Here is a 23,262-nt window from a genome sequence, read left to right on the forward strand (position 1 = left end):
CTGCAGTGGTTTGCTCATGTCCCCCTCTTTGAAGAAATGTGGTTTGTAGCACAGCTTCATTTCAAGCTTCATCACTAATGGCAACACCTGTCACATGTGTTGCATTGATAGCACCAAGGACTCCTACCCTAGTAATCAGTTGTCATTATGGATTGGAAGTGTGTGTGATCAGTGGTAATCGGACTTCTTTGGCTTCCATTCATTTATTTGTGCTGTTTGTGCTCATGTCCTGTGAGTGATCTGCCCAAGGTCACCTGGCCAGTGGCAGAGCTAGGCAGTGCCTGCCTTTCAGACACCTGTTTGAGACACAAAGCCAGGCTTCATTTTCTAGCAATAATCAGCGATGGACGCTCCAACGCACGGGGTAGATTCACAGAGCGGAAGGCAGGCAGCACCCTCCCTCCAGACACGGAGAGCCCACACCCAGGGTGCTCTTCCACTCAAATCTTGAGCTTTAGTGTTGTGTGTGCTACAGGTTTCTCACACAGTGACATCCCAGACCGTATCTCATAGATCCTGTATCCCACACTGAGTCCACCCCGCAGAGGGTGCTCCCACTGCGGCCCAGTTCACACATGGATTTGGGGCCACTATAACTAGTCAGTTAAGGGTGTGATTTTTCTATGCCAGGTACCAATATAACGGGTAAAGGTGTCCTATACTGGTGTAGCTTATTCCCCTTCCCATGTGGCATTCAGAGGTGATCTCTGGGCACTGTCAGTGCATTGCACATGGAGGAAAGGAGGCCATCTGGGCATTGCAGACTATTGTACACATGCTAGTGGCCCAGAGCAGGAGCAAACAAATGCAACACATACTCGAGAACACTAGAGGGGGCTATAGAGAACAAGAAGATAGTGACAAAATATGGGTGAGTTGTCTTAAATAGAGTCCAGTTTAATCCTCCTGATGGCTTGCTTATTTCAGTTAAACCATACTACATGGGAGGGAAAACCCAGCAGACAGCCTGGCATAATGCAGAGAGAACCCTAATCTGCAGGCAGCTGGGGGGGATTTTTGCATTACTTCTGCCCTGTACTGGATTCTCCCCCTACAGCTCTGGAAGTCTGTCTGGGGCATTTCTTAGGCACCCGTCACCTCATGTCTAGATCCCATCCCCTTTTCACCAAGACACACAGGGTGGTCATCGGCTCCAACTTTGGGTGAAGAAGAGAAAGAATTTTGATTCCATTGGATTAGAAGGATGAGCTGATCAAATAATCCAAACAAGTATTACAAAAGAATCAACACACACCCTGGGCCCTATGGCCTGGCAGATCTCAGCTGAGTGGGCTCCTGCATCCCTACAGGAATGAGCTCAGCCTGAAAATACTGAGCAAGAAACTCTCTGGAAGGTTACCGAGTCTTGTACATTTCCAAACGCTTCTGTCCTTTCAGGGAGAGGCACCACCAGAGGTGGGGAAGGAGAAGTAGTAGGTTGCAAAGGACTAGACCAAAAGCTCCACCACCTAGCAGAGGTGTCCAGATAGTCAAGCATGGTCCTTGGTGCAACCCTTGCATACAGTCTATTTCAGTGAGCGAAGATTACAGGCCCAGATTAAACACCCCCCTTTGGTCAAGCAAACACAGCTGCATCTCTCAGTCAGGAACCAGTCAAATCTGCAGGTGGGCAGAGGAGCCCACGGTGTTCCTCCTTTGTCACACTTGAGGAATGGGAAGCACCCCTGGAAAAGGAAGTGAGAGGCCAGTGTTACTGGTGCAAGCAGGGGTTGGTTGCTGTGCCACTGTGGGGAGCTAGGCTCCCTGTGCGGATGTGATACCAGCCTGCAAAACTAAACTGTTTGCTGCCCCAAATGCCCCCCTCCTGGGCACTGAGTTTCCCTGTGTCCCACTGGAAGATTGTCCCACTATTGTTTGCAAGAGGGCCTGGCTGTATTGCTGTGCATCTCAGTGGAGACAGCCAACAAAAGGGACAAGGTGCGAATGGGCCATGCAGACCGCCAGGTTCTACTCTGCCCCCAAAAAGGGTCCCTCGTGGTCGGGACTGAGGTTCAGTGGTGGGGATCTGCATCAGGGAAGTTTGCCCTGTTGTTACGCCTGCAGCATGTGGTCTGAGGATGGAGAGGAGACTTCAGTGTGCGGGGCTGGATCCAGCTCAGAATCCCCAACACACACTCACCGTCTTCAGCCAGCTTAAACCAACATGAGAACCAGAGAGCAAAGGAGGAAAGTTGCCCACTCTTTGGGACCCAACCCTCCCCAGATGTAGCAGCCCAACGCAGCACATTCAGGCTGGAGTCTCAGCAGTTACTCTGAAGTTCCTGCTCTGTTTGGCTGATTTAAGATTCAGCCAGGGTCACCTAACAAGTCAGTGTGAAAAATAATCTCTTCCATTTCTGTGGCGCCTGCCAGCCCCAACTCTGTGCAGCCACCTCTGGGGAGGAGGGTGCCAGTTGGCTCAGAGCAGAGCAGGGGGAAAAGAGGATACATGCTGGCACGCTAAATCCCAGACCGTCCACCTGACCCACCAAGGGCTTACCACGGAAATAAGGCACAGTTATTTTTGTTTTCAAACCTTGCCCAGTTCATTTGCTCCCAGCCTGAGGCCTTCAATTCTAGATTCCTGCCCAGAGATCATTTTCCTGCTAGCACTAAAAATGCCAGACAGTGGGACTTTGTCATGGAAATGCTGATGAGGATTAACAATTGCTGGGCTAGGTTTGGGGCAGACAAAGCATAGGGCTGCTCTGCTGTCTGGCGTCATGCACTGTCTCATTTTCCAATTACAGTGCAAGCCCTGTGAAATAAGCCACGCACCCACCCTCCCTAGCTAGCAGGAAGCAGATTGAGCCGTGAATGTGAAGGGAACCTTTGGGGTGCCAGGAGCAATATATTCTCCCCCTGCCACCTCCGCCCGAGGGAGTTCAAAGCACTTTACAAACAATAGCTAAACGTGGCCTCTCCCCCACTCTGGGAAGTAGAGGAACATCACCCCCATCTTACACATAGCGGTAAAGTGACTTGCCCACAGTCACGCAGAAAATCAGTGGCAGTCAGGAATAGAACCCAGGAATCCAGACCCACAGTCCCCTCTGCTAGCCAGTAGACAACACTGCCTCCCAAATGGACACAGCTTGTTCTGACATGACCTTCCACCTTCAGCTTTGTATCTCCCATCCCAAGTCCTCAACCCTTGGGATGTAGAATAGGCAGCGTCTTGCTAATTCATACCCAACATCGCAGCTGGTCACATATCAGAACCCTGGGGAAGGATGGGCATTAGCCTCCTGGATACTCCTGCATACCATCTCAGGAGAGCACCTGGTACTGACGGTAGTAGTGGGACATCACAGCTACTCCCCCAATGACAGCTCAAACAAGCTGAAGTCTTGTAATCAAAGCACAGCCTGGGAGTCAGGAATGCTGGGTTCTGTTCACCTGCCACTGACTTACTGCCCAGTTGTGGGCAAATCCAGTTCAGTGCTTTGGTTTCCTCATTTATAAGATGATACTGACCTATCCCAGAGGAAGGGGATTGGGACACTAATTCCCGGGTGTCCACCAGGTGCTTTGAGATCAGCAGGGAAAGAAGGTAGGGAAGGGGAAAGTTGCTATTGGACACTGAAGCTGAAAGGGAGATTTCAGACGTGTTTGCAGGGCAGCATTTCCTGGCAGCCAACTTCCATCCGCACAAACACGTGAATCTGGAGGTTTACACACGTGTTCTGCAGCTGTTCCCGGGCCTGGCTTACCAGCCCAATGCTAGAGCTCATCCCGGGCGGTCGAGCGGAAGGAATGGCCAGCGTTGCTTCGGGAACCCTTCAGTGTTTTCTGAGAGCCGCTCCAGTCCGTCTTCTTGGAGTCGTCATCCCAGATGGTGGACGTCTCCGTGTCGCTGAGCCACTTGGAGTCCCCAGTGTAGTGAGTGGGGTAAACCAGCAGGGGGTGCACCGAATACACCAGCAGGTCCCGGTTAGCAAAATGCTGCTTGTAATCCTTGCTAGAAAAGGGAGAGTGGAAAAATCAGTGACGCTGGGTAGGAAGGAACGCAAAAGGGGGTGGAGAACAAAATCTGCACCCCTAGGGGGATGCCAGGGTGTGCCCGCAGCCTGGAGCCCCATCCCCTCTAACGCTGTGTTCCTGGGCCTCGGACACCAAAGAGGTGGGACACAGCACCTGGATGGATCATCCAGAGCATTTCCTGCAGGGTATGGGAGCCAAGAACTCCAGGCAGGCTCCTAGTTCAGCGAGAGTCTGCAGGTGAGAGGAGGCCACCCATCCCCCGGCCCTGCTGGAGCAACTCAAACGGCAGCCAACGCACTTTGTTTGGCTCGGGCCGGCTGCCTAGAAACATGTTTCTCAACATCCACGGCAGAGCTAGGCTGTTCCCAGGCTCCTCGTTGAACTACAGCAAACAAGGAATCCCGCGATGAGCTCACCCTGCAGGCTGCCAGGTCTGCAGGACTCCGAGAGGGGCAGGAATGGGACACTGGGCCGCGGCAGCCAGCAGCCTCCTTGTAGGGCTGATACCTCCTCTCTACTTGGGAGGCTCCCAGCAACCCCCCCCCCTCCGCTCAACATCCTGAATCCCAGCACATGGTTCCTGACAACCCTTAGGGTCACTCTGAACTGATCCATGGTGCCCCCCGCTACACCCAGGGACGATTCCTGTCACATCCACCTTCACTGCTCGCCCAAGCCCTGCCTTGTGCCACTCAGATCGAACTGGGGTCTCCGGCAGAGCAGGGCGCTCCACCGGTCCCAGTTAGGCCACGGGCTGGCCCAGAGCCAGCCAGCCTGTGCTGATGTTATTCTAGCTAGCCTGGGTCTTGGAATGGTTCCTGGTTCACACCCAGGGCTTTAGTCTGTCCACCTTCCTCCTCCACCCCTTCCTTTACTCTTTTAATCCCTCTGTTTTTCCATCTCTCTCTCAACCCTTTCCATCCCCCCACACTTCTTCCCCCAGCCCCCCACCAGAGGTCTGCAGGAGGGGCAGGAAGTCAGCATTGGAAAACCAGGGCTCCCAGCCATTGCAACAGTCTGCCTGGAATCTGAGAGCACCTAAGACAGCTGCAGAGGATGCAAGCCACATGGCCATCCTGGAGTGGCTGGGAGACGTCTGGGAGGGCGGGGGGGTTATGGCCGAGTATCCGTGGGGCTGCACGTTACGTGGGGATGAACGGGGGACACAGTGCAGAGGGGGGAGTCAGTGACCTTGTCCACATGCTGTATTTAGAGCCTGGTGTCTGTGCAAAGGGGCTCTGTGATCCCCAGATGAGCATCCACGTACGCCCTCAGACATGCATGAACAGACTCCTTGGCTGTGAAAACTGCACTCTCCGGGTTTTCAGTGATCTTTGTTCTCCCGCCTCACACTCCATGTGGGATTTCACTGCTGCTGAACAGCGTCGGGTCAAGAGCCCTGGAGCCCTCTGCCTACCATGGAACACGGGCAGCGGTAGAGCAAGTGGCCCCTAGGCTGGCCTCAGCCCTGACCTGCGGGGGATGATCCATGGATGTCAGGGGGAGCTGAGTCTCCATGGCCCAGTCAGTCAGGAAGGGGCAGTGGGGGGGAGGAGCTCAGCCATGATGGTCAGACATGGGGATGTGGCTGATCCACTAGAAATGGAGCTGAAATCCTCCAAACGCATTTCACACCAGCCCTTGCTCGGCCAGCAATGACTCTGTTCTCTCAGCGCTGCACTCCCCTCCCCCACAGCTCACTGACGACCGTTTTCCACAGACCAGAGCGCAGGGGCGGCTGAGGGGAATGAGCTCATGGTAACAGATGTTTTATTTCAGCACACAAATAACGCTGGGGGGCGGGGGCGGAGACACACACGCTTGTTTCTTCACTTACACGGCCAAGCTGCTAATGGAGTCTGGGCTGCAAACCAGACTAGCAAACGGGTGTCACACCTGACTGGGTAGGAAAACAGAACCAAAACCCCTTCCTGGGGGCAGGGGGGAGGGAGAGGGGTTGTGCATGGACTGGAGACCCCCAGCACTGGGCTCTGCCCCTTCTCAGCCAGCACTGTGCCAGTCCCACCCCGGGATGGAGCAGCAGCCGGAGCCTATCCTTACTTTGGGTGCCTGTCATACATGATGGGCAGGAACTCGTCCACCGGCAGCATTTTGGACAGGGGTTCGGCCGCGATCAGCTTCTGGGCCCCGCGCTGGGAGATGATGTAGGCCAGGGTCCAGTAGGAATATTCAGCCACCACCAGGTTCCGCACGTCCTCCACCGGCTCCTCGTCCTCCGAGTTCACCTGCTTCCTGCCCAGGTAGCTGCGAAGGCAAAAGCAGTCCATCAGCTAAGGGAAGGAGCCAGGCCTGCAGCAATCCCAGGCAGCAGACACGCTGCAGGGGACTGGATGGCTCGAGGGGCTGGGAATGGGATAGAGACTTGTCTCCAGGCGACTGGCTCCAATCAGCCATTGGGGCGGAAAACAACGGTGCTCGGGGCTTTCGCTATCTGAAAACAGTAGCCAGCGTCAGAGGGCACTAACCCATGGGGAAGCAGGGGAGGGGCCCCCAGACCAAGGCAGGATTCAACCAGTGACAGCACCGGAAGGCAAGCTCGGGATGGGGCCAGCCCCGTCCCTTCCCCCTCCCCTGCCCCTCACTGTGGGCTAGTCCAACGTACATCAGGTCCCAGTCCAGCTGTGCCCACTCCAGCTCCTCCATCAGCCGCGTCAGCCGCACCTTGAAATAGGCCTCGAAGCGCACGTCATCCTCAAACACCACCGACTTCTCCAGCCCCCGTGCCACGATCTGCGGGGAGAGTCCGAGTGGCTGTTATTAGAGGCCCTACTGCTCCCTCCTGGACCCCCTTCCCCAGGATAGCGGCACCAGTCTGGAAACTAAGTCTGGACCGGGGTTTGTTGTGAAGAACGGCCTCACAGAACAGAGGAGTGGGGCAGGGGAGACACCCCCATCCAGGGGCTGCTGCCAAGGGCACCGTGCCAGCCAGGAAGGTTGCTCGACGTGCTCCAGCAGGTAGGGCACTGGACAGGGACTCAGGAGAGTCCCAGCTCCAACAATGGTGACCTTGGGCAAGTTGTTTCCCTTCCCTGCTTTGTCCGTTTAGACTGTAAGCTCTTTGGGGCAGGGTCTGTCTCTCACTCTGAACAATGCCCAGTGCCACGGGCCCCCTCGGTGTTAGCGTAATCTCCCCCTTCCCATTTATTTTCTTCCTTTACCTCAGGTCTTTACCTCTCTCCAGATGTAATAATGGCTGAGGAAGCAACCAACCTCCCCCTTGGTGAGCGTCCTGCCAGAGAACGGGTCATAATATCCTGGGAGCAGATCCACACCCAGGATCTTAATGTCACTGCTGTTCAGGGCACTGGAGGGTGAGAGGCCGTGGTTAGAGAAGTGCTGCGCTGGAGAACAGGCTGTAGGGAACAATCCTGCACTGGCCAGGGGGATAGATGAGGTGGGCATGATAGATCCTTCCCATCTCTAACTCCCACTATTCTGCACCAGTCAGATCTAGTCACTTCCACTTCCCAGCACCACCCCCCTGAGGGGAGCTCTCCCACCAAGATGGGCTAGTTCCAATCTGGGGCAGGTTATTCCCTGCCTTGGGCCACTGACACTTCCTCCAACAGGGGAGTCCCTAGTGAAGGTGAGCCCTCCCCACCCCATAAGCACCTCACAGGAGGGGCCTGGCTACACCTGGTGGAGGTGGGGCTCTCCAGCCCGGCTACCTGTGCCAAGGTGCGGAGGATGCAGAGGATTTGGTGGGCTGAGCTGTGAGAAGATGGCAGGCTGAGCTTGTGTGACACTGACAGCCAGGGGCTCATGTGTAACTTTGGCTGCTGACTCTTCTTACCATGCCTGACATCTGCCTTTTGATTCCCTTGCTCAGGAGACAATCCAGCTGAGAATACACAGTGTGGTTCCGTCTCTCCACCACCAACTAGCAGAATTTCCCCTCCCCGTTCGATGTGCGGTGTCATAACGCATCCCCGACCCCAACCCAAAGCAGCAGCAAGAGCACGGAGCTTCAGCTGCAAGAAACGTGCCTGCGCCCAGCATCCAAAACCCATTCCCCCGCCATCCCCCATGAGGTACTGGCATCCCACCTGAGCTGTTGCAAAGCACTGTAAAGAGCACAGAGCACTCACCTCCCATCCACAGCATCCACCACCAGGGGGTCTATCTCCAGCTCATACAGAGAACTCAGCATCCGCTGGCGCCGGTCTGGCCTCCGCCTCAGGTTAATCAGGAAAATCTAAAGAAGAATCAAATATTAAAGGGGACAGGATTAAAATTCAGAATGATTTGGACAAACTGGAGAAATGGTCTGAAGTCTAAGGGATGAAATTCAATAAGAACAAATTCAAAGTACTCCACTCAGCAAGAAAAATCAGTTGCACACATACAAAATGGGAAATGACTGCTTAGGAAGGAGTACTGCAGAAAGGGATCTGGGGATCATAGTAGACAAGCTAAATATGAGTCAGTGTAACGCTGTTGCAAAAAAAGCAAACATCCTTCTGCGATGTATTAGCAGGAGTGTTGAAAGCAAGACATGAGAAGTAATTCTTCCACCTACTCTGCGCTGATTAGGCCCCAGCTAGAGTATTGTGTCCAGTTCTGGGTGCCACATTTCAGGAAAGATGTGGACAAAGCAGAGAAAGTCCAACGAAGAGCAACAAAAATGATTAAAGGTCTAGAAAACATGAGCTATGAGGGAAGATTGAAAAAAATCTGGGTTTGTTTAGTCTGGAGAAGAGAAGACAGAGGGGACATGGTAACAGTTTTCAAGTACATAAAAGGTTGTTACAAGAAGAAGGGAGAAAAATCGTTCTCCTTAACCTCTGAGTATAGGATAAGAATCAATGGATTTAAATTGCAACAAGGGTGGGTTAGGTTGGACATTAGGGAAAAACTTCCTAACTGTCAGGGTGGTTAAGCACTGGAATAAATTGCGTAGGGAGGTTGTGGAACCTCCATCACTGGAGACTTTTAAGAGCAGGTTAGACACACACCTGTCAGGGATGGTCTAGACAATACTTAGTCCTGCCATGAGTGCAGGGGACTGGACTAGATGACCTCTCGAGTTCCCTTCCAGTCTTATGATTCCAGCCTGGGAAAGATCGGGCTAGAGACTCAGGAAAGGGGCAGGGTCTCACGCTCACCAAGGAGAGCTGCCAAGAGAAGGGGACACAGTCTATATGGGGTTCCTCCATCCAGCAGTGGGCAGGCCATTGTGCCTGAAGGGAATGGGATACCCTGGGACACAGAGGACTGACAAAGCTCTATCCCAGCTGGGCACACGGAGGGTAACAAGCTCTGCTCCATGGCAATGAGTGTGATGAAGGAAGGGCCCTAGCAGCTCTCTCCTCTTTGAAGCAATAGCAGAATCTTTCCCCAAGATGGGAGCTCAGGGGGGTCTCTGCTCATGAGACACGGCTCCTGCCAGACCTCCCTCTCCAGCCAGCCATCCTCTCCCATGAGCCAGCTCTGCACTGGGCCCCAAAGTGCTGTTCCCTGGTGTCCCAGCATGGGGGTTTAAATGGTGCAGCCACAGGCTACCAGACAAGGGATATAGATTGAAGAGTGTCCTTCATGCAGCAGGGGTTATGCAGGCAGCCTGCTTAGCCAAGCGGGGGGATTTCACCTCACTCTGCAGCGTCTCCACTGGCCAGCCCAGCAGGAGCAGGCTCCAGAGGGTGGGGAGGTGGAGGGACAATAGGTGCCATGAGGAAGCTGTGTTGGACAGGGAGGGGAAACATGCTCTCACTTCCGGCCAGGTGCTCACCTCATCAAAGCCCATTTTACCGAGGTGCTTGGGGCTGAGGGAAACGTGCTCAGAGGGGTACATCGGGGGGCCGTCCACTGCAAGAGACAGAGCACTTGGCTAAGATGGAGTCACTGTGCCCACAGCCCTCACTCCAAGGGCCTAGACAGAAGCAAACACCCTCAGCTGCGTCACTGCCTCACCGAATACAGCTGGGCGTGTGGGCTGGGAGCTTCCTCCCCATCCCCAGGATTTGCTTCAGGATGATAGGCCAGCCCCAGCCCACACTGACAGCTCAGAAGGCTCAAGTGCTCTGAGCCCGCCAGAATGGTACAGGCTGCCTCCCCACACACACCCTGCCACAGCACCTCATAGCTGAGCTGGGGTCTTCCCCTTTCCATGGCCCGTTCAATCCTTAGGCTTTGCTGCTGTGACTCCCAGCAAGAAAGCCAGCGAGCCCCCTTATGGCGCGGACCCCGACCCGAGACCCAGCATACTTCCCTCACGTCAGCTAAGGGCGTTTGCCAAAGAGGGACCGGAAACGCTTACGCTTTGTCTGTCAACTCCTCAGACAAACAGTGTAAGCGGGTGAAACTCCACTGACTTCAGGGGAGCTGCATCTGCTGATCTGCACCCCAGGGCTAGGACCCCAGCCTGAAGCTCCCTGTCATTCCCCCAGTGCCGGCGGCTGGGCCTGAGCCCTTACCCATGGCTTCCAGGATGAGGTGCACGAAGTTGATGTGTTCGTCCTCTAGCGTCTGATGGGACTTCACCGGGACATTGATGTAACCAAACCGCTCCTGGTTACACACGTAGATCTGGACTCCTGCAAGGCAGCGGCAGCCAGAGTAACCCCAGGCCGCCAGCCCCTGCTCCCAACCCCTTCGCTGAGAGCTCTGCACACCAGCCTTCCCCGTGTTGTTCCATCCCAAAGCACAAGCCCTTGGCTCTTCCTAATGTGCCAACCAGCTCCCCCCTCCACCTGCCACCCTGCCTTGGGCAAAGGGGCTGTTTAGGGCCAGCACGGGGCAAGAGACAGCTCCTCAGGAAATGCATTGCTCTTTTACGTCCTTCAGTTCCACATCTACGTGGGGATGGATTCAGATTTCACAGTCCTCTGGCCTCGATCCCCAGACATGGGATGCCTTGAGGAGCTCCTTTCTGGGGGACCGAGTACAGCTCACTCCACGCGTCCCTCTCCCACTCTGCCCCTTCCCTCTGGCCCTCACCCGCGGCTTGGCAGGAGTAGGCGAAGACGATGATGTCGTCAAAGGGCCAGGTGTAGTTGGGGTGGGGTGGGTGGAAGGCGAGCTCGGAGGTCCCCTCTCTTCGCAGATCAAGCAGGAAGGTGGCGTACACCATGGGGACGGCGAAGCAGCCCATGAGCTGGCGGTTCTTGGTGGGGAAATAGTCTGCCGTCCTGCGGTAGTAACCCTGGGAAATACAGGGGTGAGGTAATTCCCACTGACGGGAACCAGGAGGAGCCAAAGCAGCGCATCTCCCCCACCCACCACGAGCAGGCAGGGCTCCAGCATGGAGAGCTCCCTCACAGCCATGCCCTGACAGCAGCAGGCCGGGCTCCATGCCACTCTCAGACACTTCAGAGTTTCCCTCCATCCTCATCATCCAGCCTCTGCCCCAAGGAGAGACACTGGGGGGGATATTTTCCTCCCTGGCGAATCCCAGCACCCCGCAGATCACACATGTCCAGCTGAACGCAGACAGGTGGGGCTTCTAGGTTTCCTCCCAAGTCTTAAACGGGGCTTGCAGCAGAGCCCAGTCCGCATACAGCAGAGAGGGGGCGACATTAGAGCCCACTCGGGTTTTAGGAGACAGCAGAGCTCACATGAAGGAAGGGTGATGGGCAGGTTGGCACACGGCCGGGAAGGCACCAGTGGAATTTCTCGGAGGAAGCTGCAGCCCAAACTGACTGGGTGACTTAGCTACGAGACCTTAGGAGCGACTCTGGGCTGGCAGGGGTGCCCAGAAGGGCAGAGGTCGTGCTTCAAGGAAGGTTCCTCATGCAGGAACTTTACAGTTAGGCCCCTGGGCTGGAGATGTTTTCTGGCTGTGATTAAGGGAGTTTTCCCATACCCACCCCAGGTCCATCAGGAACTGCAGAACAAGGGTAACACACCCCACTGCTTGGCAGCAGCACCCAGGCTGAGTGACAGCAAACAGGACATCCTCCAGCACAGGGGATTCCCCCTGCCCACCCCAGGCAGCTTACCTGAGGGGTTATCCCACACCAGAAGTTGGAGTAATATGTCTGGGAGTCCAGCATGGGGGCGATCACCGACTTGTTCTGCGAGATCAGGAACGTCAGGGTCTGATTGTTGGTCAGGATGCTGTCTGTATCGGTGAGCTAGTGGTGGAAACATGTGAGGCTGCCGCTGCTCATCACAACACGTCTAAGTAGGTGAGCTAGTAGGGAGAGCGCCTGCCCAGCAACGGCCAGCCCGGGGCAGGCACGGCTCCATGCCACTCTGGGAAGCGCCAGGGTTCTCCTGCACTCTCAATCTCCAGCCACTCAGCCAGGGCGAGAAACCCTTGGAGGATGCTTTCCTAGCAGGGGGCTCTCTCAGACAGCCCTGGACGTTATCTGTGGGCGATGGCCCTGGAGCATCCACCACAAAACAGAGAGGAACCAGGGCCATAAAGCTTAAATTAGGAAGATGACAGGCTTCCACAGTGGGGTCATTTCAGAGTAGGCTGCATACACCCCCGGAGAATCTGACACAAGGAACTATCCTGCTCTGGGCCCCTGTGGGTGGGCAGAGTGACGCAACGGAACTTTCCCGTCTCCGCTTTCAGTGCATCTGAAAGCTGGTCATGTTCCCCGAGGTTGGGCCTTGCGGGAGGGCTGAAACCCTTCCTGTGCTAAAGGAGGGAAGCAGGCCCAGTTAGAGTTCTCTTACCAGGAGATAATCAGCCCCCTCGGCCCGGGCAAAGCTCAGAGCTTCCTGCTTGAGCTTCATGACATGTTCATAGCGTTCGTCTGTCCAGTGCTTGGGGCCAAGTTCATCGGGGTAAGAGCTGCATCAGGCAAACAAAGAGTTAATAACCTGCCCTTGGCTGTGAACTTACAAACTCACTGGTCCTGTGCGCCTGACAGCTGAGTAGCTTGGACAGGGCAGGATCAGCTCAGTCCTGACTAAGGGCTCATCTTGACTGGGTTTGCTTAGCATGGAGTCCCACTGGGGCAGCAGGGGGAGGGATCCCTTAGTGAGGAGCCATTTAGCTTGCACCGCCCTATGTCTGTCCAGCCTGTTCATCCCACAAGCAGCCCAAGCACGTGTGGTGCGGATCAGTGCTGCCTGAACAGCCCCATGCTGGGAGGGAAGAAACATGAAACTGATTCACTAACGCAGGCTCAGGATTGGGTCAGGCCACAGTCAGCTACCCCGGCACACACATTCCCAGCGAGGAGACTGTATGGAAACAGACTCTCCCTGTCTCCCATCTGTGCGCAGGGCCTCTCGCTCCATCTGTGCATGGGGGCCTCTCGCTCCTGGAGGATCTCTCTGTGCAGTCAGCTCCAGACAGGCAAGAGCAGGACAAGACTGGAGAGAACCGAACTGGGCATGGCAGGTTTGGGTGGATCAGAACAGGATGGGCACAGACAGCAGCCAACCTGCCACGCAGTAGGCAGACCACCACAATGAAAATGGGTAGGTAACCTCAGACGCCTTCTTCAGGGTGCCACCAAAGGGCTGACAGCAGTGAAGGTGCTGGGAGAAAGCCATCCCCATTCCACCTGGAGGAGAATATCCAGGCACCCTGACCTAAACTGGATCAGAATCACCACAGGTTAGAAGAGGATGCTAGACCCACTTCCATGCAAATACTTTTATGCCCCAAATTCAGAGCGGCAAACCACAAAGCTGCATGTAAGAAAAATGCAATGATGAGGTCTGGCAGGCTGAGTGCAGGGATAGGAGCCAGAAACTTCTGGTTCTGTTCCATCTCCAACTAACTCTCTTGTAGCCTTGGGCAAATCACTCAGCCCCTTTGTGCCTAGGTTTCTCTATACATGAAATGGACAAAACACTCTCTGGTAGGACGCATTGCTACAGCAAGGCCTCAGGTGATCATACACCTTACCTGGGCTCCTCCACTGACTTCCACTCAATGTAGCGATAGTGTTTTTCCATGGCCGTAAGCCATTCCCACAGGATCTTGGTCGTGTTGTCGATATTGTGGTCCGTTGCACACCTGAAAAATCAGAACGCAGAGGAGACATTAGCTCTCCCCCTTCTCCCAGCCCCGTTTCCTTCAGCACATGCCTTCCAGTCTCCAGCCCCAAACCCAGCAACACAATCCTATGAAACTGAAATGGAAACCACAGTAGCAGCTCTCAGGGAGATCCCGCTCCCCAAATGCCTCCCGACCTCCAAAGCCCACATATCTGGACATCAGCGGAGAGCTACTGTACAAACAAGGATGCCAGGGAGTTGAGAAGACTCATGACCCCAGAGGGGCACAGGGTGCATGAATGAAGAAGTTGAGGGTCTCAAGCACAGGGCTGGCCTTACAGGCAGAACTGGGGAAGAAGCCTCTGACAGTGCATAGGAGCTACCAGACTGGATCAGACCAATGGTCTATCTCAGTGGTTCTCAATCAGGGGTATATGCACCCTTGTGGGTATGCAGAGGTCTTTCAGGGGGTATGTCAACTCATCTAGATTGTTGTTCTCAACCTGGGGGTCATGAGCCTCAGGGGGAGTCACAAGTGCAGGGCCGGTATTAGGGAGTGGCAAGCATGGCAATTTCCTGGGGCCCCATGCCACAGGGGGCCCTGTGAAGTGAAGTTACATGCTTCAGCCCTGGACAGGGGGGCTCAGGCTTCAGCCCCAGGCAGCGGGGCTTGAGCTTCAGGGGTACAGTAGTCTAGAAAGGCTGAGAACCATTGGTCTATGCAATCCAAAGTCCTGTTTCCAACAGTGGCAAGTGCTTGATGCTTCAGGAGAAGGTGCAGGAAAGCCCATGGTGGACAATTATGGAATAACCTACCTGCAGGGGAAGTTTCTTCCTAACCCCATCAGAGTGTAGTTGATTCATGCCCTGCAGCATGAGGGTTTAAATCCAATTTTTAAATTTCATCTGATATACGTGGATAAGAACATAAGAACGGCCAGACTGGGTCAGATCAAAGGTCCATCTAGCTCAGTATCCTGTCTGCTGACAATGGCCAATGCCAGGTGCCCCAAAGGGAATGAACAGAACAGGGAATCATCAAGTGGTCCATCCCATCACCCATTCCCAGCTTGGATGTTCTTATCCATAGAAAAGCAGGTTCTTCCCAAAGGGCTCTCAGCTGAGTGGGAGAATTCCATGGAACTGGCTAGGATCACCACCTGTATTCATGGGCAGCGGCAACATGAGACTGACTGGGACTGCGGAATATTAAGGGGCAGGGCTCCGCCTAACAGCATGCCAACAATGCTCTGCAAAGGAATTTTGAATGTGAAACTGGTTCCCTGCTTTCCTTTGTCATAAATATACCAGAGCCACTTGTCCAAAAACACCCTGTTTCTGCATGGAGTGTTGTCTAATGGCTAGTGCAGGGAAGTAAGGATCAGAACTCCTGGGTTCTAATCCCAGCTCTGCAGACAAGTCATTTACCCTCTGCGTGCCTCAGTCTCCCCACCTGTCAGTCTCCCCACCTGAATTTTGCCACCTCTGTAAGCGCAAGGCAATAGATTGATTTACCAGTTTTCTAATATGGACCAGATGGGTCAAATTCATCACCGGTGTAACTGTATGGGCCTCAGGAATAAATTTAGCCCAGGATGTTCCTATCCAGGCATAGACGAGCTTAAACCCCCTTGTGAACTCTGCTTTCACCCTGGAGGCACGGCGATCCCTTTAAAAGGAGACACACGAGCAACCCTGGCACAAACACTGGCTGCTGCGCTATAAATATCTCCCGGGTATGCTGGCACCAGCAAAGACAGCAAGCGGAAATCTTTTGGAGAATTAACATGTAATTTTAAGCACTCTGCTATTGGGAAAGGGAACGTGAAGGGATAATTCCTTCCAAACTGCAGACTCCCTGACTAGCACTAAAGAGGCACACACACTGCCCTGCCTGGGCCAGGGCAGCCACCAAACACAAAGGCTCATTTGTCTTCAGACCAGGCTCTTCCTAACTTGTAATTAGCCGTTCTCCTCCTTTACTTTTTCCCGTTGCTCTGTGCAGGGCTGGGGGATGCACACACTGCCTACGGCCGCCTTTCCCAGCTTTGTTTTCAGCCCCGCCTTAGTGCCATGCTCACGACAACACCCCTAGGACGTGGCCTGGATTCAGTGGGGAGGCCTGTTCCAACCGAGATGGGGGAAAGCGACGAATGTCATGTATCGCGGCCTAGCACAGGTTGGGGCTGGACAGGCAAGGCATAGACGTAATGTAAGTCAGCAGGGCAGGGCAGAGCGGAGCAGACCAGCCAATTACTCACCATCCCCCTCCCGCTCTTCTCACCCATGCTGCCCTCCTCTAGCCTTTCCTCTCACATACTTTCTGGTGCAAGTGAAACAGTGAGAAATTAAAAAAAAAAAAAAAGCTTTTTGGAAATGCCAGCCTCAGGCCCTGCCAGCAACGCCGGGCAGAGAGGAGTCTTTGCCCCCATGGTCCCGATCACAGCTAAAGGACAACGCTCCCCTCCACCCCCACCCAATGTCTGACACTGCACAAGGACGGAGACCCCATTCATCGAGATTCAAGCACAAGGCAGTGACTTGTAAAGGGCGACCTCAGCTCCCCCAGGACCAATGTGCTTGCACCCACTCTGCAGCACCTCCTACTTGGAGAGGCCGGGACTGGAGTCTCCTCTCATCCCCTCTGTTATTCTGTGCTGGGAATTCCAAACACACGAGTCAAACCACAGGGAAAACTGTAAGTCTCGGAGATGGAAAAAGGTAAGGAGAGACGTCTCGCCCAGCTCCCGCTGCAGCCTGGATTGCTGGCTAGCAGACTCCTCATCTGGATCTCTAGCAGGGCATGTCCGCTGCCAACAGACGTGCACATATGGTAAAGATGCTCTTTACCATGATTAGACTCCGGAGGTAATAGTTCCGACAAGCTCATGTGAGAGGCTGTCAGACACGTCTGCGGGGGCTGCGAGGGGCAGTGCGAGCAGATGGGATGCGGTGCCCAGCTGCAGACACCCGTATCTCACAGTATGCACAGGAGGGTGAGGGGGCTTTTAACCTCCAAGCGCAGGGGGAGAACATCCCCCTCGGGTAGTATGGAAGAGTGTCCTGCCCCACTGCCCAGCGTCCCTTTACGTCGGGGAGGGAGGGGTTCTCCCGTCTGGCAGTGCCCTTGACTAAGGGGACAGCCACGAGATGGCACCCATCCTGCAAAGGCATATCCCCCTCCACCCCCTGTCCCGGCTGCCCCTGCAGCACCAGGCTGCCCTTCCTCGCCCTGGCACTAACCCCTTTAGGGTCTGGGGGGGCACCCCCGGAATCTTGCCCTCCCCGGGGAGGCCCGGCGCCCCCTGAGCCGAGCAGCCCTTACCAGATAGAGATGCGCTCCTTGGGGTAGTCCAGGCGCTCCAAGGCCCCCAGGTAATGGGGCAGCGAGTGCTCCGAGTTGCGGGCCAGGATGGCGATCACCACGGTGGGCAGCTCCTGCTGCTGCCCGGCTGGGCTCCCCCCTTCCCCCTCCAGCCCGGGGCAGCCCCTCAGCAGCAGGAGCAGGGCGCAGCGCAGCAGAGCAGCGTGGGGGCGCATGTCCGGAGGCAGCGGCTGCAACAGTGGGGAGCGGCAGGGGAGCGGGGCTGGGAGCGGGGCGGAGAAGGGGGCGGGGGGAGAGAGGGGCCGGGCTGGGAATCAGCGACGGGAGGGCGGGGAGGGGAGAGGGGGTTGCCCACAGTGGGGAAGGGACGGTGCCTGGTAGCTCTGGGGCTCTGCCCTGCAGATCAAATCCTGGTGCCACCCAGCTCATCTCCAGAATTGCCCCCCCCCCTTGCTCTGGGCGTGCTCCACCCCACCCCCCTTGCTCTGGGCGTGCACCCGTGTGCTGGCGCTTCGTGCTCCAGCTGGGCCTCCTGTATCAGTTCAGATCTCCAGCAAGGGCTGGCTGACAGCCAAGGGGCAGGAATTACTGTGTGTTGATACTGACATAGGGCCCCCGAGTGGTAGCCAGGGAGCACGACTCCAATGCACAGACCACCCCGCTCTCCTCCCAAGAGCACCCCACTATGCCCCCTGTGCTGGGATGTGAGGGAGGGCTGGCTCCCCGACCCTTTCCCTGCTGGGGACTCCCCTGCCTTGGGTGGATCCCCAGGGTAGGGCCCTCACAGTCCCTTTAGTTCTGCAAATCGGCATGAAGGGGCCCATGGAGCACCAGGCTTTGACCCCTCGAGTACCAGGCTTCACCCCCTGGGAGCAGGGGCAGCTTTAGTAGGAAAATTATGACCTTGGCATTTTAAAAACTAGACCAGTCAAGACATTTTGAAAATGCCCCTTAGGGCACAATACTTGGTTAGCTGAGGGTGGGCTGGCTGGGATCTGACTTTTCTTCTCTCACAGCTATGACTCTTGTGACTCCAGAAGTTTTGCCTGCAAGAAAGCCCAGATTTCACAGAAAGCTGGGGCGGTGGAATGTGCCTTTTCTTCCCTTTAGTCTGGTGTTGCAGATGCAGCAGACTTGCATCTTTCTCTAGCGACAGCGGCCAACGCAAACACCCCTCTTGTCTCCTGAGAACTGGGCAAGTAGCAGGAGCAATGAGTCACATCTGCTTCTGAGAATCCAGAACCACACTGTGTGAATGCGACTGAATCAAGTGTCCCCTTTTCCCTCAAGCATCCATGCAAGCCAAACTTCATTCACAGAACCAGCGTTTGCAGAGAGCAAATTCCAGGCCCATTGCCAAGAGCCGATTAATTGCAAAATAATATTGACTTCAATTCATGACAAAAACAAAATTCGTTTGGGGGCCAAACGGTTCATCCAATCATAGAACAGAAATTACCCCACATGACTCTGATGCCCAATCACACAACTCAAAGGGATGTTTGTGGTGCATACTTGGCCAATGATCCACTGGCTTTAATGTATGTGGCAAACACTTTTATATGACAAACAGATCTATAAGTAACGTGGTCTGCCCCCAGACCATTTGCAAGCTGGAAAAGGAGCTAAATCTGCCAAATAAATAACTTTTCCTAACAATTCAGTTAGTTCTACCTAGAGACCATCCCCAGTGTCATACTGCAGCCCAAAAGTAGTTACCTCTACCATACCTGCCCTACTGATCACGAGGGGTTTGAGGGACCCAGCTATCCAGAAAGATTAGGTGGATGCCTTCCATCCTTGCTCATCACAGCTGCTGCAAAACCTGCCCAGACAGCTGTGTTTGACCTTCTGGGACATCTGAAGGGGGATAAACAGAAACCAATGGGAAAGGGGAGGAAAATCTCATGACAACAGTCAAGCCAGCAAGACACAGAACCTGGAAGAAAAAACAGAGAAGGGGTGTGAGGAAATAACATTTGTGCCTTTCAGGAAATCCTGACATTCCTCAAGCATTAAAGAAAACCACATTTACATCAAGGCTAAGTATTATCTCGGAGTATGAAAGACAGCATATAAAACCTCCACCCCCAGCATGGGTCATCAGCAGTGTCTGCGAGGGTGACCAGATGGCCCGATATTAGGGACTTTGTCTTATATACAAAGCTATACCCCAACCCCAGGGCGGAAAAGGTGTTCCGATTTTTCACACTTGCTATCTGGTCACCCTAATGTCTGCACGTGGGACTTTCAGCACTGCCCCACCAACCTCTACCACTTAAGCTAAAGAAGCAAATCAGTTGGCTGGTAGCAGTAGTAAACTGTTATCTTCTAGTGGATCAGCCACAACAGAGGGACATACCACACACTCTTCCAGTCAGTCACATGTAGAAACAGCCTCTGCCTCTCTCTTCTCTACACAGCAGGCTTCAATTCTATATCCTGGCTGATGTGTGTTGGACTGGTGAGCATTTAGAGAAGGGCTGGATAGTTTATTCAGAGAGCACCAGAGTAGAGAGCGCTGTTCCTCCTACAAACCTACCCCAGTCCTCCCTAGGAACAGGAGGATAAAGAACTCTGATAAATAACCAAACTCTCTGTAGCAAGAGAGAGTATTCTGGAAGTTCCAGACCCCAGCCAGCAACTCAGAGACCCAAAGGAAGTTCTATAATCTGGGAGCATGAAATGAACGCACAATACATTTGGAACAAACAGAAAGTACAGCTTGACAGCATGAAATCAGCCTGCTAAGTTCACTGCTCCATGGAGGAAAATACAATCGCTAGTTGGTTTTTTTGTTTGGTTGGTTGGTTTTTAAACAAGGAGTTAGATTCCCTATCCTTTTTTTCTGGTATAAGGTTCTTCAAAAATCTGGCCCCACAGTATAACAGGCTGAGCCACTCCTTGGGTTAGTCAAATGACAGGACTCCAAATCAGGTAACCTGAGCTCTATCCCCACTGATGCACAGTATAAACTTGGACAAATTAATTCAGCTTTGTGCCTCAGTTTCCCTGTCTGTAACTGGAGATTAATAATTACAGGCCTCACAGGAGGATTGAGAGTCTGAGTTCACAATGTTTGCAGAGCCCTTTAAGGGCCACATGTGGAAGATGCTATAGGCAAATTAAGTATTAATTATTACATTATTATTAATTGTCCCCTAGTTCAGTGTCTATCATTGGAGTTTGGAGGTGGATGGGTTCTGCCTCCTCTTTCTATCTTGCAAATGTTGGCAGGTGTGGGACTGAAGAGGGTATAGTGGTACATGAGGGGAGAATTACAACATCTGTGCTGTGCTCAGAGTGACTTTTAGGACCACTGCCAATTTATGCCTCCTGGTGACCATGGGACCATTGCCAGACTTCAGCACAAAACACCCCAGCTCATCTCCAATCTCATAGAGACGCACCTGTCGCGGACACGTCTAGTTTGGAGTGATCTGGGGAAATGAGAGAAGACAGAGGGCTGTGTCCAAGGGATCCATCTCCTTGATGATCTAGCACAGAAGGCTTTGAGCACACCAGCTTCTGAACTGCCGAGTCGTTCTCTAAGCCTGATGCTCTGCACCTTGAACAGCAGCAGTTTCGTGGTGTATTTACACCCATGAAATCCTTCCCGGGGACCATTTCTTTTTCCATCAGCAATCTGCTGCCATCTAGTGGTAAATGAGTTTAGCTCTCATTCAAGAGGCACACAGTAGGCATTTCAGAGTGGTAGCCGTGTTAGCCTGTATCAGCAAAAACGAGGAGTCCTCGTGGCACCTTAAAGACTAACAAATTTATTTGGGCATAAGCTTTCGTGGGCTAGAACCCACTTCATCAGATGCATGGAGTGGAAAATACAGGTGCAGGTATAAATACATGAAAACATGTGAGTTGCCTTACCAAGTGTGAGGTCAGTCTAAGGAGACAATTCAGTTGACAGGCAGATACCAAATTCATCCCTGGGGCAACTCCACTGACTGGGTCAAGCATGGGGTGAACTTGGCCTGTTCTCTACAATTCAGGTCAGCAGGGGCCTCAGGCATGGCAGAGATTATGAAATGGTTCAGGGCATAATTGCTGAGTTAAGCCAAGAAGCTCTCCTTGCCTGCAGGTTTTCTTAGGCCATTTGGAGCAGGTGGGGTCTCATGTCATGCCAGGATAAGGCAGCTGTTGGGTACAGCCAAGAGCCCTCTGCATAGAAAGCAATGAGTCTGCTTTAAACCGGAGCGTAGTCAGAGGTTTGAAAGGCCTAGGTCAGAGATACTCAGACTGCAGCTCGTGAGCCACAAGTGGCTCTTGAATGTGTCTCCTGTGGCTCTTTGCAGCACATGATATTAAAATACTGTGGGATTTAATTATTAATCAGTCTAAGTTATTAACCAATCTGGATGTATTTGTTCTGTTATTAATCAAATGAAGTTGATAAAATACTTGGTCAGTCATTTTGCTGTGAGAATATACCTACACACACACAAATTCTCACAGCAAAATGACTGGCCAATCTAATCTTTAAACACACTGCCTCCCCCACTTGCTCTATTGCCTCAGAGCCCTCCCCACCTAATGTCCCATCTGCCAAGCAGAATTACAGTCACTTCCTTAGCAAAGGTTTCAGAGGAACAGCCGTGTTAGTCTGTATTCGCAAAAAGAAAAGGAGTACTTGTGGCACCTTAGAGACTAACCAATTTATTTGAGCATGAGCTTTCGTGAGCTACAGCTCACTTCATCAGATATATACGATGTATACGTATATCAGATATATCAGATGTATACGTTTCCACGGTATACATCTGATGAAGTGAGCTGTAGCTCACGAAAGCTCATGCTCAAATAAATTGGTTAGTCTCTAAGGTGCCACAAGTACTCCTTTTCTTTTTCCTTAGCAAAAGGACACGGTCTCTGCCCTTTTCCCTCTTCCACCAGCAGGTGTCACTACTGCCCACAGGATTCTCCAAAGAAGTTTGGGTTTTCTTGCAGAAAGTGGGGGGCATGCAGAGAGAAAGGATGGAATAATCAATTTGGCAGCTAATCAAGATCAATGATGTGCCATAGAACCACCTGCCTGGGAAATCCAACAGGATGGCATTAAGATGTACAGGGCAAGGGTGAGAGAATCTTCACCCTGCCTAACAGTGCAGACTTCATCAGCAATAAAGTCACCAGAAACAGCCATAGTGCAGTCCCTAACTAGCGGGGTCCTCTCCTTGTCTGACATCAGCACACTTTTTGAGCGCTATAACTGTCCACTTGAGGCAGCCCTCGAGAAACCCCAGCCCTCTCTCTGCCCAGCACTGACACTAGCTATTAGCTTTTCAGCAGAGATGCCAAACTCTTTTACAAAGGAAGGATCAGTACCCCATTTTACAGATAAGGAAACTACGGCAAGGTCACACAGCAATGGGCAGGGCTTGGAAAGAAGACAGGACTTCCACTCCCGCACCTTGTCCAGCAGCCCAGGGCACCGGTACAATGTTTGACCCCATGATTCTTATTGAAAACATTCCAAATTTTTTGTTGAAAGCAAACACAGTGGATGAAATTTGGCTGCCTGCGTGGACAGACGCACACACTTCCAGTGACTACTGTATTACGTTCTGTTCTAGCCCAGACTGCCTATAGCAGGAAGACAGCCTATCAGGTAACAAAAAAACCTTTTCCATGCCGAAAGGCACCTTAGGACTCTGATTCTATCTTCATGCAAAGTAATAGAAGCCATCTTGAAATTCCCTGAAGGGGACATTGTTGAGATAATATATACTAAAAACAGGGGTTATGACCAACAAAACAAGAGATGCCTCCTATGGAAAGAATTGTCCAAATCGAAGTCAGCTGTCACTGAGCCTGCTGCTTGCACCTATTGGTCAGTTTTACTTTCACTGCCAGTCTGCCCCACTTTCTGCTCCCGCCCCCGCCCCAGGCACTAGTACAAGGGACCAGCGTATGGTGAAATGGGAGCGCAGGGCTAGGCATCAGGAATTCCCAACTCCTAATAGTGTCTGCTACTAGCTCGCCCTGTGACCTCCCATGCTTTAAATTTTTATCTG

General features: G+C 53.3%; 1 protein-coding gene across 4 annotated transcripts in view; it reads right to left on the reverse strand.

Annotated features, from left to right (window-relative positions):
* Window positions 1–872: 872 nt before the first annotated feature.
* The window catches only part of CERCAM (cerebral endothelial cell adhesion molecule), a 37,984-nt gene continuing 15,594 nt past the window's right edge, over window positions 873–23,262 (reverse strand). The window contains exons 3-15 of one of the 4 annotated variants that reach the window (XM_048823179.2): window positions 18,964–19,172; window positions 13,817–13,927; window positions 12,631–12,748; window positions 11,943–12,077; window positions 10,942–11,146; window positions 10,419–10,538; window positions 9,734–9,810; window positions 8,094–8,200; window positions 7,177–7,309; window positions 6,608–6,735; window positions 6,046–6,249; window positions 3,714–3,961; window positions 873–1,685 (exon numbers count right to left, since the gene is read on the reverse strand). In XM_048823179.2, coding sequence (XP_048679136.1) covers window positions 3,724–3,961; window positions 6,046–6,249; window positions 6,608–6,735; window positions 7,177–7,309; window positions 8,094–8,200; window positions 9,734–9,810; window positions 10,419–10,538; window positions 10,942–11,146; window positions 11,943–12,077; window positions 12,631–12,748; window positions 13,817–13,866 — 1,515 coding nt within the window. In that variant the 5' untranslated portion in view covers window positions 13,867–13,927; window positions 18,964–19,172 and the 3' untranslated portion in view covers window positions 873–1,685; window positions 3,714–3,723. Of the gene's footprint in view, window positions 1,686–3,713; window positions 3,962–6,045; window positions 6,250–6,607; window positions 6,736–7,176; window positions 7,310–8,093; window positions 8,201–9,733; window positions 9,811–10,418; window positions 10,539–10,941; window positions 11,147–11,942; window positions 12,078–12,630; window positions 12,749–13,816; window positions 13,928–14,724; window positions 15,316–17,233; window positions 17,606–18,963; window positions 19,173–23,262 lie in introns of those variants that run through there. The other 3 variants (XM_048823175.2, XM_048823176.2, XM_048823178.2) reach the window with 3 other exon arrangements.

This window comes from Caretta caretta, chromosome 16, assembly GCF_965140235.1.
Source record: "Caretta caretta isolate rCarCar2 chromosome 16, rCarCar1.hap1, whole genome shotgun sequence".
Taxonomy (NCBI): Eukaryota; Metazoa; Chordata; order Testudines; family Cheloniidae; genus Caretta; species Caretta caretta.